The following is a 16,738-nucleotide window of genomic DNA, read 5'->3' on the forward strand; positions in this document are numbered from 1 at the left end:
CCTTTTTCTTCCTGGGCTTCGACAGTCCACGGCAGGCAGTCATGTCATCTTCCTTAGCCCTGTATGCATGGCATGGGGAAGAAGTTCAGTCCCCTGAGCACTGTTTGTTTCTGTTTTTCATCTGCCAAGCATCAGTAACCTGTATTTGTGTCTCCTGTAGATAGCCTGTGAGAGGCTTGCAGCTGCTGGGGAGTAGCTGCAGCTCCTAGGAGGCTGCCTGTCTGTCACGACTCCTTCTCTTCCTCCTGCTAGGCAGGTTGTGCATCTGTGGGTCAGAGAAGAATAATCAGGATTTGAAACAGGTTCAAAGGAAACTTGGAACATAAAACTTGGCAACATCACCCAGGCAATTGGTGCTAGAATCTGACTAACTCCATTCTCTCGGGCGCTCTGCCAGTCTCTGCTGTGGCCTTTGCATATTTTCAGGCATAGACAAGTTAAAATACTAAAAAATATTTTGCAGTCTGCCACCATAAGCAGCTGAAAGATTGAGTGAACCCCTTTAATTCAGGACTTTAAAGCATGGTAAGCACAGCCTTCTTTTTTCTTTTTTTTTCCCAGTATCTGCAGAGAGGGCATTTCAGAGGTTCTGAACTCAGCAGGGCTCTACTTCCAGGCAAAGCCAAGAAACTTATCTGGCATGTTCTCCCATGGTTGCCCCAAACACCTCCCTTCAATAAGAAGTCCCACATGGAAAATCCAGCTATGTGTCTCACCTGGAAGTTTGATAGTTATAGTTTAAATTTTCTTAAAATCTATCATAGCTTAAAATAAAATGTTGAATGACTTGAAAATATTTCTTCATTCAGCTGGCAAAGCCAAAAACTTTGACCAGCACTGGCAGGAAAACAAGCGAGCAACTAGAAGAGCAGCTCTGGGGGCTGAAGAAACATTCCAAGCAAAGAAATATGAGAGCCAAATGTACAAATGGCCCAAAGTTTATAATACTGACTCAATAAAGCAGCCTCAACTGTAAACATATTGAGGAAGTGACCCATCGATACCAGTGAACTAAATTAACTTGAATGCATGGATTCAGCTTATGAAATTAGCAACAGCTTATCCCTGGCACAGACTTGCCATGGCTAGTGAGCTGTTACTGTAAGCATTTATTATGACCGTAACATGGAGTAAAGGTAAACAGCACAGGGCTGCCTTATCGGTGGAGTAAGAGACATGATGGAGAGACAAACTGGAGTGCTTGGGAGGCACATAAAGATAGTGAACGTAGCTGGCAGCCTGTTAAAGGGGGCTTTAGTATTTACCAGATGGCTCTTGTACCTACTCAGGCAGGAACTGAAATTATGCTATGCTATTCTATTCTATTCTATTCTATTTTATTCTATTCTATATGGTGACCAGCAGCACGCGCTGCTCTTGAGATACTAACAGCCTGATAATGAATGGTGCCTCACTTCCAGGCAACTCCGTAATTTCACAGCAATTCTGGATATTGCCATCATACTCGCATTTCCCACCTTTCGGCAACAGCATGACCCCCTTCTGCTGGTCATTCAACTCAACCCTACTGCCTGTCAACCAACACATGGCCCCACAGGCTGTTGCATTACCTCCCTCCTCCCATCCCTCAGAGCTTCCAGCTTTTAGGATTTTACCTGTTGAATGCAATGCACTCTCTGCTTCTTCCTCCAGTGTCTGTTGTTCCTCACTGCTGAGGTCCAGAGGTTTTGGCTCTGTAAAACGAGCCAGAAGGTGCAGAAAATCTGGCGCAGTTCTTGGAGAGGATGAAGTTAAAGTCTTCCAGGTCACATGGCTTTTTATTGCTGTGGCTGATGTTCGGGTTGATATCCCATTTCTCCAGGCTCTCAGAAACTGGCAAATCCTGTGGCTGCCTTACTTTTTATGTTCAGTTCATATCTGCTTGTGTATTTTCTTTGTTTCAGAGTACACTCAGGAAGCTGGTCTCAGTTTGGCATAAAGTGCTCTTAGTAACTACTTCTTCTCTTACAGATTAATTATTCACCAGAAGTGGATGATGACTAGCACTAGTAGAGAGTAATACCTGATATTTTACTGAGGATGCTGGCACCTACTTGATTAGAGTTTTGTACTGTGAGATAAGTAGCAAAGGGATAGGTACAGAGGGAGTAAACCGACAATGCCACCAAGTTCTGACAAACAGCCCTACCAAGCACACCTTGAGGTCCTGCTAAACCCATTGGCACAGATACTGCTAGTTGATCATCACTACCTAAGAGTAAGACCGAGCTATCAGCTTCATGCAACCTGTCAACCTTGCCAAAGTTTGCTCGCACACCTGACTGAAAGAGATCAGCAGAATGTTTTGCTGGCAGGCAGGAGAGCCCTGGGGGTGGAATCTGCCACTTAACAACCTGTTTAAAAATTGCACGGATGGGCACGATACCAGCCCAAGAGATTTAATCTCTTTCACATCTCCTGTTGCACTTATAAATGAAATCTTAAGCCTACAGATTAATCAGTTTGAAGAACAAGCAAGGGAAGCAAATGGAAAGACATATTAATTAGACGTGAAGTGACCTTACCTATTAAGGTATGAAATACAGCAGCTACAGCGCCAGCCACAACCATGCACAAAACTGCTTTGGTCCTGTCTCGCTTGCTGTTCACAAACACCAGACCTACATTTTTGAAGTCACTCATCGGACCCGTGAAGAACTTCATCAGGGAGTATGCCAGCCCATAGCTGGCCAGCATTTCCACAGCATCTTCCTTGACAGCAGCAATGCCCCTATTCAAGGCCTGTTGAAACACAGAAATAAAGAGCAAATAATGTAGCACCAAAAATGTAGTGTACCAAAAACAATCTTCTGCAGCTGGTTTCTGAAGGAACAAGCAAGTTCAGCTCTCACTGTTTTCACTCTGAGTTGGACCTTATTTCTCTGGGCTCAGCAGCAGTAACTTGTGACTGGTGACAAAGGCAACTTCATAATTTCATATGGACAGTAAATTGAAGTCAAGCAGACTTGACGATAAGGTAAATGTCTATTTCTAAAGCATATAATGGAACTCCTGCTATACCAGAAGTCAGTCTCTTTCCTTTTTAGAGTAATTTTATGACCTGCTAATAATCATGGATGACACAAGACCACTTAAATACCGCTTTGAGGCCTCAGCCCTGAATTGAACAAAGCACAGTCCTTGCAGGCTACCTTTACAGGTAAAAACTCTGACATTATTATATGCTGAAATTTCCGGAGCTCAATTTTTTTTCAGTGTAATGAGCTTTTCACTACGTCCCATGTAATTGTTGTGAATAGCTGGTATTATCCTATGATTTTATTATGAAATTAGGCCAAATATACACATGACTAAATATAACTGTTATCCTTTCATGTATTTCACAAGTTTCTGATCCTATATTAATTTATATCTCCTTGTAGCATATTTAAAAAGAAATACAGCACATGTATTTCAAGATGTATTCAGGTTCAACTGATCTACTAATTCATTCTAGGTCTGTATTTAGGACATGTCTGCCAATAAAACACTGAGAATTAGATGGTTTATTTTTATAACTTAAGATGAACCATAGAAAAAATGTGTAACATTGCTTCAGATGCCAGCTTGCACCAAAATGCTTCTAAAATACTGAGTAAAAATGACAGAATGATAAATTTTATCTGCAGTGTGACAGCATCAATCATCTGGTACACCCAGCAAACTGTTAAAACAAGATTAGATTCAAAAAGCATGAAGGATGAAATACGACTTGTTTTCACAACTGTTTAGTTCCTACGGGTTACAGCTAATGTGTGTGGACAGGGCCATGGCAATGAGGCCAACCAGGACCATCTCGCCTACCCACCCTCCAAATCTCAGTCTATCCACTGACACAGCAGTTCTAATACTGCTTTTTCTGAATGAACAAACCAGGCAGAGGATCATCAGGTAATCATGAAGTCCTTCCATTTCAAATGTAAGCATAGTCTTTCTGCTGCAGTCTTTTGACTTCTTTTTTTCCCTTCCAAAGACCATATAAGCAACCAACTCCCATTGACTTCAAAAGAAACTGCATCCCCAAAGCAGAAATGAGCATTTTTCCTACTGTTCTTTTCCATTCTTTCTGTGAGACATGCTTAATTTTTGAAACTAAACCTGCACTGTCAACATAGCAAAAAGCTGTAGAAAATACCAACTTCTCCATCCTCAGTATCTGCCAAATCTCTCTCTCACAATCTGCTCCAACCTGAACACCTGAGGCTCCAAATGTTTTCATCTGTCTTGCTTCAGTTTGTCCCTTCCTGAAAATACCACGTTAGATATGGAATATCTGCAGCTGGCATATGCAACCTTTTCTGGGGTACAGATATTCCACCTATCCATCAATTAAGAGTCCAAATTATATTTAAAGTGCAGCTGCCAAAACCACTAGTGGGTGCATAAAACCGTACTCAAGCAATTTGTGGAAAAGACTGTGGCCTCTGAAATCAATAGTCATGTTTAGCCATCTTCTGTGATGATGCTTGTGATGATGATGTAATCAATATCAAGGTGTATACAGAGTTATAATCTTTTCATTTAAACTTCCTAAAGATGCTGAATCTCCCTGTTGCTGTCGCCAGTAATAGGCAAATAGCCTCAGATTATGCCATATAGAGGGTTCCTTGATCGTGGCTTCCCCCCTTTTTTCTTTTGTAAACAGTGAAATATTTCTGGCAGCTTCAATTTAAAAAGAAACAGCTAACCAATTCCAGGTAGCCTCGTTTAAAAGCTTCTCGTCACATGTAAACAGCTGAATTCTTTCCAGCACAGTTTCACAAGCACAAGTGCTTCCTTCCTGGTTTGGACAACTACTGAATACCCAAGTCTGCGGAGGACGGTACTCCACTTCTGACAAGGTCCCTGGGATAAACGTGGCTTTAAGAAATCACATTCTGTCAAGAGGCACGGCACTATGATCCCTTTGCAGAAAGACAAAGCTTTGCCAAGCGCAGTCCTCAAGCCAGCGAAACCAGCTCCCTGTGACTTTGGTCCTGGGGTAACTAAGTTTTCCACCTCAGTAGGACAGACAGAAAGACTTGAGCGCTCCTCTTGCTCTCCCTCTCTGGTTTTACAGGCTGAACTCTGATCTCTTTTGTATGAGCAAATGACAGCCAAGTAGATATTTCTGAGTAATTTTCCCCAGAGACGCACTGTGTACCAGGTAAGGGAAACTGGCAAATCCAAAAGGGACTTTTATAAGAGGTATGTTGCCATTAATTTATGCTCCTGTGGAATGGTTGGCTGACATGATGAAATACTCTAGAGGCTACCCCCGAAAAAGCAATCTTCCTAAATGCTTTTTTGGAAAGATCCTTAGGAAATGAACAGTCAATAGGGCTGTGTACAGATGGTTTAGCTTTGGTAGCTTTCTTTTTCCTTTTTCACTTTAAGATGACAACGCAAAAGGTTTTTCATCCTCAACTTCCAAACGCTATATGAGAACTTGTGTAGCTTTTCTACTCCATGTACCTTAGAATATTTTTGTTACTGAAGCTGCTGATATCCTTAAATCCACAAGAAATCCCAGATACTTGATAAAGCTGCTTTGGGGTGCAATAGGAAAGACATGGGCACTTGATCTTTCACAGCATGCCAGCCATGCAGTTGGTAATCCTCCAGTCTAATTTCCTGTTCAATTTCCAATTAAATCTCTCGTAAAGGAAGAAAAATATAAACCAGGGCAAGGTCTCCCATTTTTTTATCTGAGTCTATTTTGTACACTTTTTGTGTGAAAAAAAATCAATAACAAAAATTCATCAGTAGCACCTGTACTCCATGCTTGTTTCACACACAGCAGAGCATATCTCTACAATGATTTGCATAGCTTGTCAACAAAATCACACGCAACTAGAAAGTAATAATAATAATGACACTACTTAATACGAAAAGTTAGCTTCATCATACGTATTTCAGATGTCATCCTACTTTCAGCTGTCTTATTCACACCAAACTTGAAAGGAGAACTAGAAAATCTAGATGCTGGAAGAAAGACTATTGATGATGGCACCTTCTCCTGAGTTTTTAATGATCACCTGACCTAATACGGCAGTAGGTGAAAATGGTACAGTAAACTGCTATTCATCAAATGTGATTAAAACAAAGCCACTGACATTGCTGACCCTTCTTTTAGAAATAACAGAAAAAAGCACAGAACACTTCCAAGCTGAGCATGATCTGGTAGGTACATGAACAGGTTAGCTGAAGTAAATCATATTCCTAAAACACTTCTCAAAAAGGCAGGCACCAAGATCTACAGCTACTTCTATGCTGTGTCTTCTATAACACATTATGTTATCACTAGAAAGATGAAATCTTTACTAGAGGACCCGGTAACAACCCCTTCAGCCCTTTTTAATGAATAATTGTGTGCTGTCTCTAAAGTTCACCAAAATCAGAGAGGACAAGCATTTTTAAATTCCCATCCAAAAGATTCAAGTCAGTGGAATACCAAATAATACACTTAATGACATTTCAAGCCAGTAACCACATCTTTACAATTGGCTACTCCAGCTGGCTTTGTCCTCTTAGAAGGAACATATGAGACTTCTATCAAATTTCTAGGACATGCACAATGGATGACTCCAACAAACTTTTGCATGCAAAGGCAGTGATTTAAAAAGCAACAGTTGTGAGAAAAATGTCAAGGGTCTAGCTTGTCCTATTTTGCATAAGCTTTCACCACTATTCAGTAATGTTGGCAGAAGAGGTTTGTTTCCAATCTACAGCTACACACCTCTGTTGCCAAAAATTCAAAGTCCATCTCTTAAACTGGTTCTATAGAGTTTGACCATTTCCCACATGATCCTCCCCTCCCAGAGACTACTGGATGACTGATTTTGTATTTTGTATTGGATTAGACATAGAAAACCATAGCAAAATCCACTAGGAAAGCCATGCCTAGTGTATACTTTTTCCCCTGCTTTTAAACATGTTTTATTACCTACATACTGCATAGAATTTCAGTAGTCTATATCTAACTAGAAGGGCACATTTTCTACTTCATTTGAAGTTAACTATTGACTACACAGTCAATACTTGACCAGGGCACATGTTTCAAGTAAGAGCCCAAAAATCCTCAATTTTGCTTATCCTGGAAAAGCAGACTGTGACCTAGTGGAAGCTGGCATGTTCCTATGGCTTGTCTGAAGCTGGGATTCTGCCCGAAATGTTTTCAAGTCTGCTCTAGCTAGTTATCTACCTCAGGGTGACATGAAAAACCTGCTCAGTTTGGCAGTAATTTGGCCAAATGTACGTTCGGTCCAGCAAACACTTGTAACGTGCTCCCCCTCCCTCTACATCTTTCTTCCTACCTGCCCTCCCCTAAGAAAATGGAAGAGAGCCAAAGCATCCAGTTGAAGAGCAAACTGACGCAGGCGACAGTCTTTCTCCCGCGTCAAAATAATCCCTCTCCCGAGTTTTCATTTACTAAATCCCGTCACACTGAAATCTGCGGTATCAAATGAACCCGCTAGCTCTGGCTGTTCGGCCTCTCCCTGTCACGGCTGCACTGCCAGAAGGACGCCGGCCAGATCCGATGCTCTGCAAGCACGGCACAGCCAGGACGCCGAGTCGGTGCGACCCCGGCGTTATCGCATCTGCGCCTCTGCTTCTGGATGGGTTTCTCGTAAAGGCAGGAGCCACTCGTAGGCAATTTGAGGGAAACGGCTAGTGCTCCGAAACAGGTCTGTGTAAGACTTCCATGGACATAGACATAGAAATGGGAGAAAACGGGGTGAAAATAGCATGCATGCATTTATTCTGGCTCAAGAAGACTGCCTAAACATAGAGTATGAAGAGATAGCCCTGAAGGGATAGAGGGGAGTCTGACCTTGTGGCTTGAAAATGATCACTGAGGATTGTTCATTGTTTTGGGCCTTTTTTTTTTTTTGGTTTGGGGGTTTGGTTTGGTTAGTTTTGCAACGCTTTTACCCTAATTCAGTATGTCTAATTTTGGGTCAGCATCTGTCGTAGATCATGTGTCAGATGACTGAAATGCCATCCGAGGTCAATTCCTATTAGCCCATTCCCCCCTGCTCCCTTACTAAAGCTGGCCGTAAGAGAACAGCCAGTCACCCCCGTCCACAGCCTGGCAAGTGCTGACACTGGTTCAAATCCTAAATAATCCCAGTCCCCAGCACAAGACCGCAGCCCCGAGCCCCGGCCTGAAGGAAGAAGAGATGCCCATCCTGAGGGAGGGACGGACACCTGGACACCGCCATGGCGTGTGGCCTATCTCTGGAGAGGCCATCCTTGGAAGAGCATTACAGCATTCCCTGAAAATGAGAGCTGAAGTTCTTCTGTCTCTTGCTGCCTCGTAATTCGAAAGAAACTGCACATGCAGGGCAGGTGTCATGGTTTTATCATAACAAAAAGTTAGCATACTGAAATTTCAATCACCGGATTTGCTCTGCCTGCTTAAGTAATGAGGACATGGCCTAGAAGAAAGCCCATACGCCCTGTGAAACAAAAACCAGGCCATGAAAACTAGAATGCAATCAGTAGCAATTTCTTCCGCATTCCCCTTCCTGAGCAGCAATGAAAAGGAAGAATGAACATTTTTGCAGGATTCCTACTCTTATGTGAAATACCTATTACTCTGTGACCACAATCAGGATCTCAGTTTTACTTGTAGACACTATCCACTCACTATCCAACGCCAAGGCTGTATGAAAGGGTATCCTGGGAGAAGTTTAAATAAAGACTCTAAATCCAAAATAACATAATTTTAGAGCGCTCGCAGCTTTCACTTGACCTGGGAGACACCAGGGAACAGCACATTTTAACAGGCACGGCCAGGAGGCGTAGGAATAACTAGGGCAGCAGTGGCAACAGTGAAGTCGGTGAAAATGGGAAATCCTTCCCACTGCAAGAACTAAGGCAGAGGAGGACGTGTTGGGGAGCTGGAAGAGTAGCTATGGCCTGTGTGTAGACTCATGAACAACAACCAGTACCACAAGGCAGAGAATAATACAAAAACCCACAGGAGACTGTAGGAGATAGTGGTGCAGGACCACAGGAAAGAAACCAGACTCAGTGAAGCCAAACCGTGCCTCATTTAAAACTACATTTGACCAAGTGCCAGAATATTTATGACAGGGAGCAGGCTTGGAGAGGTGAATCAGTTGCTGCAAATAGTTGCCTCCCCGTGGGACGTGGAGAACACTCATCCCAAAGGCAAGAGAGCTACGAGCCATGATGGTGGGAAGCCCTTCAGGACACGTTCCCCGGGTAGTGTCTATTAAACAGAGATGGCTGACGCCTGTATGAAGGAGACCTAAACCACTGCCATTTCCACTGATGGCTGTGGAGAAACCCATCTGCTGAGGTGAGACCATAACCATTAAGTTTTCCTGGCTTTTTCTGAGGCAAGCAATGCTTGTAGGGGCACAGGACAGAAGCAACATCAACATGTCAGAGACACTCCCCTGCATTATGACTTTCCTGATACCCCTCTGGCTGATGCTAATCAACCGTCCAAAATGTATTTATGGTGAAACTCGCAACGGAATGCTTTGCTCTCGAAGCAGGATGTGAGCTTTTCATTCAGGTTTCCCTGGAGCTCATCCACAAAGGTGAGAAACATTTGTGATTACGTTACAGAAGTATGGCAAACTCCAGGCTGAGGTTATTTCTCTTCAGACCTTCTTCACGTGGAGGCCAGAGACTCGTTTTCTCTCAAAAGCTATTTCTGTTTCTAAGTCTGCGAGTGTAGACAAATAAAATTGAGACATAGAGACACATAAAACTAGGAGAAGGTCGGCTCCCTGTCTCTTCAAAATGCCCTGTGGAATAGCTATAATTTCTTCACCAAATTCCATTTTGATTACTTTTTAAGTGCTAGAAAACACTGGGGAGGATACAAATGCATATCACATATATCTACACACAAAGAATATTTGCCTTAATCACAAGTGATACAGCATCTGCAGCAGTGGTCCTTCTTTTGTTTTTAATTTCTGCCAGAAACAGTCTCTGTTCTACTCCTCACCCCCAAAGTAAAAAGTAAGCTGATTTACTATCAGTTGCATATTTCATAAAATCTCATTTTCTCATGTTTATAAATTAAATCTCTGCAAGGACTGTTGTAAAACTTGTTTGCATGCACACAGCAAATTTAATCTACACAGGTCCCATACCTGCGAGTCTCGTCACAACTCCGGCACATTGCCTTTTCGTTAGCATTAACTCAGTCTCTGCTGAAATACTCCTCGCAGCTCTCTCCTGAAATGGAGATCGCCATTTTCTCCGTGATCCCACCTTCTCACCACGCTCCAAGGCGCACAGACGGGTTCGGGTTGGAAGGGACCCTTGGGGGCCAGCTTACCCCAGGCTGAACGCCTGGGAGATGTGGTGGGGGAGACCCCACACCTTCCCTGGGCAACCACCCTGAGAGCCCACCCTCACCCTGAACCTTACCACGTAACCAGAACCGGCATCTGAAGATCCACGGCAATCTCCCTTGCACATTAAAACACGCTCTCCTGCCAGTGACAGCCACGCTGCTAGCATCGGCCTGAATCTCCATTTCCCGCATTTCCCCTTCCTCTCCTGAGGGATCTTTTGCTTCATCACTCAAGTTGTATTTGTTTCTTTTGTATTTCTAAGTTCATGCATTGCATATGAAACTACACGTTTGCTTTCTCACTTTTCGCATATTATAAGTAGTTCTCTTAAGTGGTATTTTTTCACATAAGGTCACCTGAGACTCCCAATTACAAGATCCTGTATCTAGTGTAAGTCCATTTTTATCTCTTAAAAAAAACAGCCTAGGCAAAGACTCAAACCGAGAAAAAAAAAAATAATCCAAGCAAATACTTTCATGCATCTGCAAAAATACTTTTGCCAATTGGAAGAATAAGGGAAATTAATGAGGCTTGTCCCTGGCTTTGTAGATTTTGTAACCATTTTCCTTAAACTTTACATGTTAAAAAAACTTAATGCATGCAGCATGAAAACTTCTGAAATTTGACAGAGGCTATCAAAAGTGCTTTTAAAACGGACCAAAACTTGGCCAAGCATCTGCAAAGCATGAGTTGCACAGCTTCAGTAGAACTTGTTAAGCTACTTTAACTGCACAGAAATCTTGTCTGTATTTCAGCTGTGCCCAAGTGTGCTCCGGGGCATTAAGTTTAGAGCAGCAAAGGTCAAGCACCACAAAACAGAGACCGTATAGGTTCAAGTCCTTACGGTACAAGGAGACAAGGAAACACTACCTAACACTACCTGTATCATTCGCTCAGAGCAAAAGGGAAACTATTTCTCTTTCTGTGGACTGAAGTACTCTACTAAGACTTCTTTCTCCCAGGAATTGTGAGGTGGTTTATTTTCCTATCTTAGCTCTTCTGGAAGGGACCCTGGAGGCCAGATCTGTAAAATTTGCTTTTATTGCTTCAACTCTCTTATTTCTGTACACTTTCCACTCTCTGTTAGTGATTAAGATCCCATGTCCTCCTACTTGGAAGACAAATAATTGGCATTTCCTCTCAATTTCCTTTCCACGTGGAATTTAAGGGATGTAATAATTATACCCAGCAATCTCTGCAAGAGCCAACAATCAATTCAAGGCTGTCAATACTGCAGCAAAATATTTTAGTATCATCACACGTACTATCCTACCACTTCACGGCTGCTCTAGAGATTACCCTACTCCTGCTATTGTTTAGAGTTACTAATTTTGGCAAAGCCAGAACTGGTAGTCAGCTGGGAGAGGTGGGTTACTTCGTTGGAGTATAGCCACGCAAAGAGGTATTTTGGGGTTTGGTGTAACAAAGAAGTGGAAGCCTCCCAAGATGGATCTCCTGTGAGGGGAACTTTCTGTTAAACCAGCAGCTGATCCCTTTGGGAAATAAATCCTTGGGACACTTAGTTCAGTGGTAGATGTCCAGGCTGTTTTATTTGCAGAACATGGTGAAGTTCAGCCTCAGTGACAATGTGCAGGATGGGACCAAAATGGTTTCAGGTAACGGGGCTGTAAGGGAAGACACTCCCTGTGCAAAACTAGATTTTTTCCTTAAATCATTTTCAGACATGACTAAAGCGCAAGTTAGTTACTCAGAAGTTGAAAATGCCAGAATTAGGGGGGACCACCTTTTTGGTGTCTGCCCCTTGTTCCCCCCCTCCTTCCCGCAGTGTGGTTCACAAACTGCAACCCCTGTGCCGTCAGTGGAGCTCCCCACGTCATTCAGAGCTCCCTGGAAGTATCATCACGTAGGTCTGCTAGGCAAAATATGTAAAGCTACCGAGTCTCTGCCATTGAATGAACATGACTTGTACGTGATGAAAGGCTAAAGCAAACAGAAGCAAGTGCCTGCAGGTTTTGTTCATTCGGCTTGGGTAACTGTTCGCTCTCTCCCTGCAGACGGGAGAGGTAAGGACCCTGCTGAGCAAATACGAAAAATTCTTGACTTGTCATATGGCTGGGCTTAGGAAGAAGAAAGGCAAATAATTGCAGTTGGGTCTTTCATCCTCCTCAGTACTGCACTATGTCAAAAAAAAAAAAAAAGGCGCAATCTATAAAGTATATGTCAAAGCTACCACGATTACAAAAAATACACATAACCATCAAATAAGGCTTCTGTGCCTGACTTAAGAAGTGGGAGCTTGCCCAGCTGTCCCTGAACGTGTAGTACAGCCCTAGCTTTATGTGTACTTAGTGCACTATGCAATTATCAGCTGTCCATTAGCTTACTCTTAAAGCATTTACCTCCCCATGTGGCCCAGCACGGACTCGTTACTTATGTTCTAGGGCTCTGCCTAACTTCAGCGGAGCAGAACATATTTGAGGTCTCTGATTTTCATCAGCTGTTGTGTCAGGAGCCGGGAGCACGGCTGGTTAAGGTCCGTCATTAAGCAGCTGCTCCCTCCAGCATGCTGCCGGCTAGGCAAAGCATGGTTTGGACCACACAAAGCAGAGTTTGTTAGGTGTGAGTGCCTGCGACTGCAAGTGCAGAGCTGCCAGATTAGCTCGTGTCTTAATTGCTTAGGAGCGACAAATAGAGGGCACCCAGATCACCAGCCTAAATACAAACTTGGGAGTTTCCGCCGCTGGAAACACCCACCGTAAACAAAGTCCGTAACGCCGGTAAGAAATCCTTTTGTTGGTACCTGGTTTTCTTTCCCTTCCACTCTTATTCTTTGTACCAGCTTTATTAGGATGAGATTAAAGTTATTCAGTCGAATTGGAAACAAACCGTGGATAGTGACAGTGATTTCCTTTCTCTAGGGCTGGTGAATTTACTGCAAAACACGCTTTGAAGCGCTTCTAGTTATTACAGCACCTTCCAATACTCCAATACCTGCAGAAAGCAATAGTCTCACTAAACTGGTAATGCTGCCTCTAGAATTTGACCTAATGTATCTGTTTAAAATAAATGGGATGTGGGTGGTAAAGACATGGGATTGAAAGAAGAACAGGCAGACTTTCTGCAAAGTAATTTTTTTTTTTTTCTCAGAAAAGCTATCCTTCTGTGCCCCCAGCCTAAGTTTTGAGAACCCTGAATTTCTCTCCCGGTTCTTGCAGGTGGTGTTGACAGGATTGGCTAACACTTCCTTTTAAAAATAGCTCGACTGGTTCTCTCGGTATCCAATGACATAAAGTCAACAAGTCAACTCACAATGAAATTATTGCACGTGGGTTTTTCCAGGTGATGGGTGTACGGAGCACAGGTAATAAAGTTTCTCTTGAAATCATGCACTCTTTTTGAAACCCCCTATCTTTCACAAGGGGAAGCACAGTAGTATTTCTACACAAGCAAGGCTGAAAATACCCTCGCTGACCTAGAAGAGTGGGAGGCCATGGGAGAACCTGATTACTGTTGCTTATGTGATCTCACAGCAGCCAGGAGCCCAACTGCTGCTGTTACAATAAATGGCTTTCTGTGATAAGGGAAGTACAGGTAAAATACCAATTAATCTGAAATGCAGTCAGGCTAGATATGCTCTGTCCTTACTGGATTCGATAATAAAGGGGAGAACTGGAAAAGGTATCAATGCTTCCAGCTTTTCCTGTGTACGTCTTGGGAACACATCAGTTATGGAGGGAGACAAAAAAAGCATTCTTTCTCAATATACTGGGACACACAAACCCTAGCGCCAGGGGTTCACTGGAGTTACCTCTAAATGCCTGGAAATAAATAATCCTGTTACATCTTCCCCAAATCCTTGGCTAATGCTTCTACTCAGAATTCCTTAAGCAGCACCTAGGCAGCCTTCTCCTCAGAGAAGAAGAGACTTGGAAGCACCCGTGGAGCTGTAGCAAGCCTTGTAACTTTTATTTCTATATGTCTGGCAGGGGTGAGTCTTAACCAGACTCAGCGGGGGTTGTCAGTGCAGTCACAAGTGACTTTGTGAATGTTCTTGATTATGCCAAATGTGGGGAATAATTTGATGCTTAATCTAATTTCAGGTGTCTACCCCTGGGTTCACAAAATCCAAATTAAAAAAAATAATAAAATTTAAATCTCTTCCAGATGAAGAGCAGACCAGACACACAGTGGATGGGTCCTTCCAGTAATTGAGGAACTGTAAATGGTGCTGCAGTAATTCTTCAATGGGTTCTGCTAACAGCATCTCTACACACACCTTCAGCAACAAGCACCTGCCATCACAAGACACTTTACATATAAGCTCAATGCTCTCTTAGCCTTGTGCCTACACCAAATTTAACTCCAAGCTTAAAACTATCTTTACTGATATCCTTTCTCATTCTTGCATTCCTTATGACCTGATGCAATGATCCTTTCTTATTCAAAGTGATACTTTCAATAGCAATGAACATTTTTCTACTAACCCACTCCTTCTAACTCCTCGACTTGAATTGCATAGTTAAAACTTATTAGCTCATTTTCATTTGTTTTACACAGGCACAAGACCCTGACTTGTTAAGTTCAGTAAAAACACTGAGGGATTCCCAGAAGCTTAAGTGAAACTGATGCTGAAACATCACAGTGCAACAGGTAATTTGCCTAGTAGGTTCTCTGCCTGAGTCACTGGTTTTAAATAATGGATTTCCTTACTCCTGGATTTCAAAAGTGGTAAGAAATGCAATGAAGATAGACTCTCCACCACTCCTTCACAGTAGTACTCTACACTGTGCAGAGGTTTCACTGGGAGAACAGCCTCCCCTCGCAGTCCCCCCACCCCGAGACCAGTCTCGTTCTGCTTTCTGAGTCCCCTAACACCCCATTTCCACAAAGTCAGAGGAAATGCAATCTCTTTTCTATGTTCTCCACACCTGGGGTTTTTTTTTGTCCTCTTGCTGATGTGCAGGGAACTAGACAGGATGTAAAACATTAATTCAGCACAGCTAACATTTATCTCTGAGCTGCTTTAATATGAAATACAAAATTGGCTTCGGATGGGCATTCTGCCAAGATTCTTACCAAGGGGGAGAGAGTCGAGTTGAGTGTCACACTATTGCTGTTGTGGGGATTGAAAAATTGAGCTGGCTTGCTTTGATAGCGTAGTATGGCCTATAAGCTAGTCTTACTCAGTGAATTCTGCACCGTGCTTCTCTGTCTACAAGAACAATAGATTACAATTTATCCTTTGCTGAAATCTTCACTGCCAGAGGACAAAATAGAATACAAGGTACAACGCTGAAAAAAACAGAAGAAAAAAAGACTCTCATTTGCTAAGCCCTGGATGCACAGGTAAAAAAAGGATCAACATTATTACAGGCAAGTTGATGGTCTCTGTAACTAGCTGTATTTTGCCTTCACAAAACTTGAAAACTTGCAGGGGGGGACACAAACCCAAACACGATATTTTCTAAGATAATCTACCCAAACTGCCTGCATTCTGTCTGACTATACTGACAACTCTGGTAGGGCTTAGCAATAAAGCAAGAAACAAAGGATACATTTCAGCTCAGCTTCGGTTTCTGAAACTGTGGGTGTAAATGGCTTATGTTGTATTTGCAGATCCTCAGAAAAGTGTAGCGCAATAAACTCTAATGGCTTCATCCTTGAGGCTCAACAACAGGGTTTAAAACCCTTCTTGCACACATCTTCTATCCTCATTCATCTGTTTATTTAGAAGCACTGTTTTTCTACCGAAAATAATATCCACAGTGGATACTTCCTTTTTAAAGCATGATGAGATAGACCAATAGAAAGCAGTGTGTGCTCTGCTCATCATCACGCTCCCACAGACTCCAGCTTCTGCATTGGTGAAACTCCAGCCCTTCGAGGCTGCTGGGCTTTCTCTGTTCAGGCTTGCAGGGCAGGTGGGCAAAACCATTAAGTGCTCCTAAACCAGCTTCTGAAATGTGATGATGCTAAGGCCACCAATAGCTTGGTGCAATGGGCATACCATCTTGGGGTAAATATAATGCTGAAGCTCTTGTAGGTGTGGTGCGTAATACTAGAATACGAACATCGCAGACGCATGCATGAAGCCAACAGCACACACTGATCCTGACAGACCTCTGTTTTTTTACTTGCATGGTAGAAAAACTGAAATGAGGACATCCACAGCCACTGTGGAACGCTTCTGGGAAGTAAGTGCCAGGAAGGCGCAAAGACTACTGAGTCTCCAGATGCAGGTCAGGAACAAATTAGTCTATGCTGGTCTTGACAAATAAAATTCTTTCGGACATCAGGGAAATGAGGTCCTGGAACAGATCTTGTAGAGTGGTACTGGGAGCAAACATCTGAAATAAATATTTTGAAGCAGTCAATGCTGGTTGATGTCTTAAAACAAAAGCTGGAAGGTATGCTTGCAAAGAAAATGAAAATTTCTTTGAGATAACGCT

General features: G+C 42.8%; 1 protein-coding gene across 1 annotated transcript in view; it reads right to left on the minus strand.

The window, feature by feature from the left end:
* Positions 1 to 16,738, minus strand: part of ANKH (ANKH inorganic pyrophosphate transport regulator) — a 112,280-nt gene that overhangs the window by 50,423 nt on the left and 45,119 nt on the right. Inside the window, exon 2 of the mRNA XM_069808883.1 lies at positions 2,526 to 2,742. Within this exon, the coding sequence (XP_069664984.1) occupies positions 2,526 to 2,742 (217 nt within the window). The remainder of the gene's footprint in view (positions 1 to 2,525; positions 2,743 to 16,738) is intronic.

Source organism: Haliaeetus albicilla, chromosome 21 (assembly GCF_947461875.1).
Source record: "Haliaeetus albicilla chromosome 21, bHalAlb1.1, whole genome shotgun sequence".
In the NCBI taxonomy this organism is placed as follows: domain Eukaryota; kingdom Metazoa; phylum Chordata; class Aves; order Accipitriformes; family Accipitridae; genus Haliaeetus; species Haliaeetus albicilla.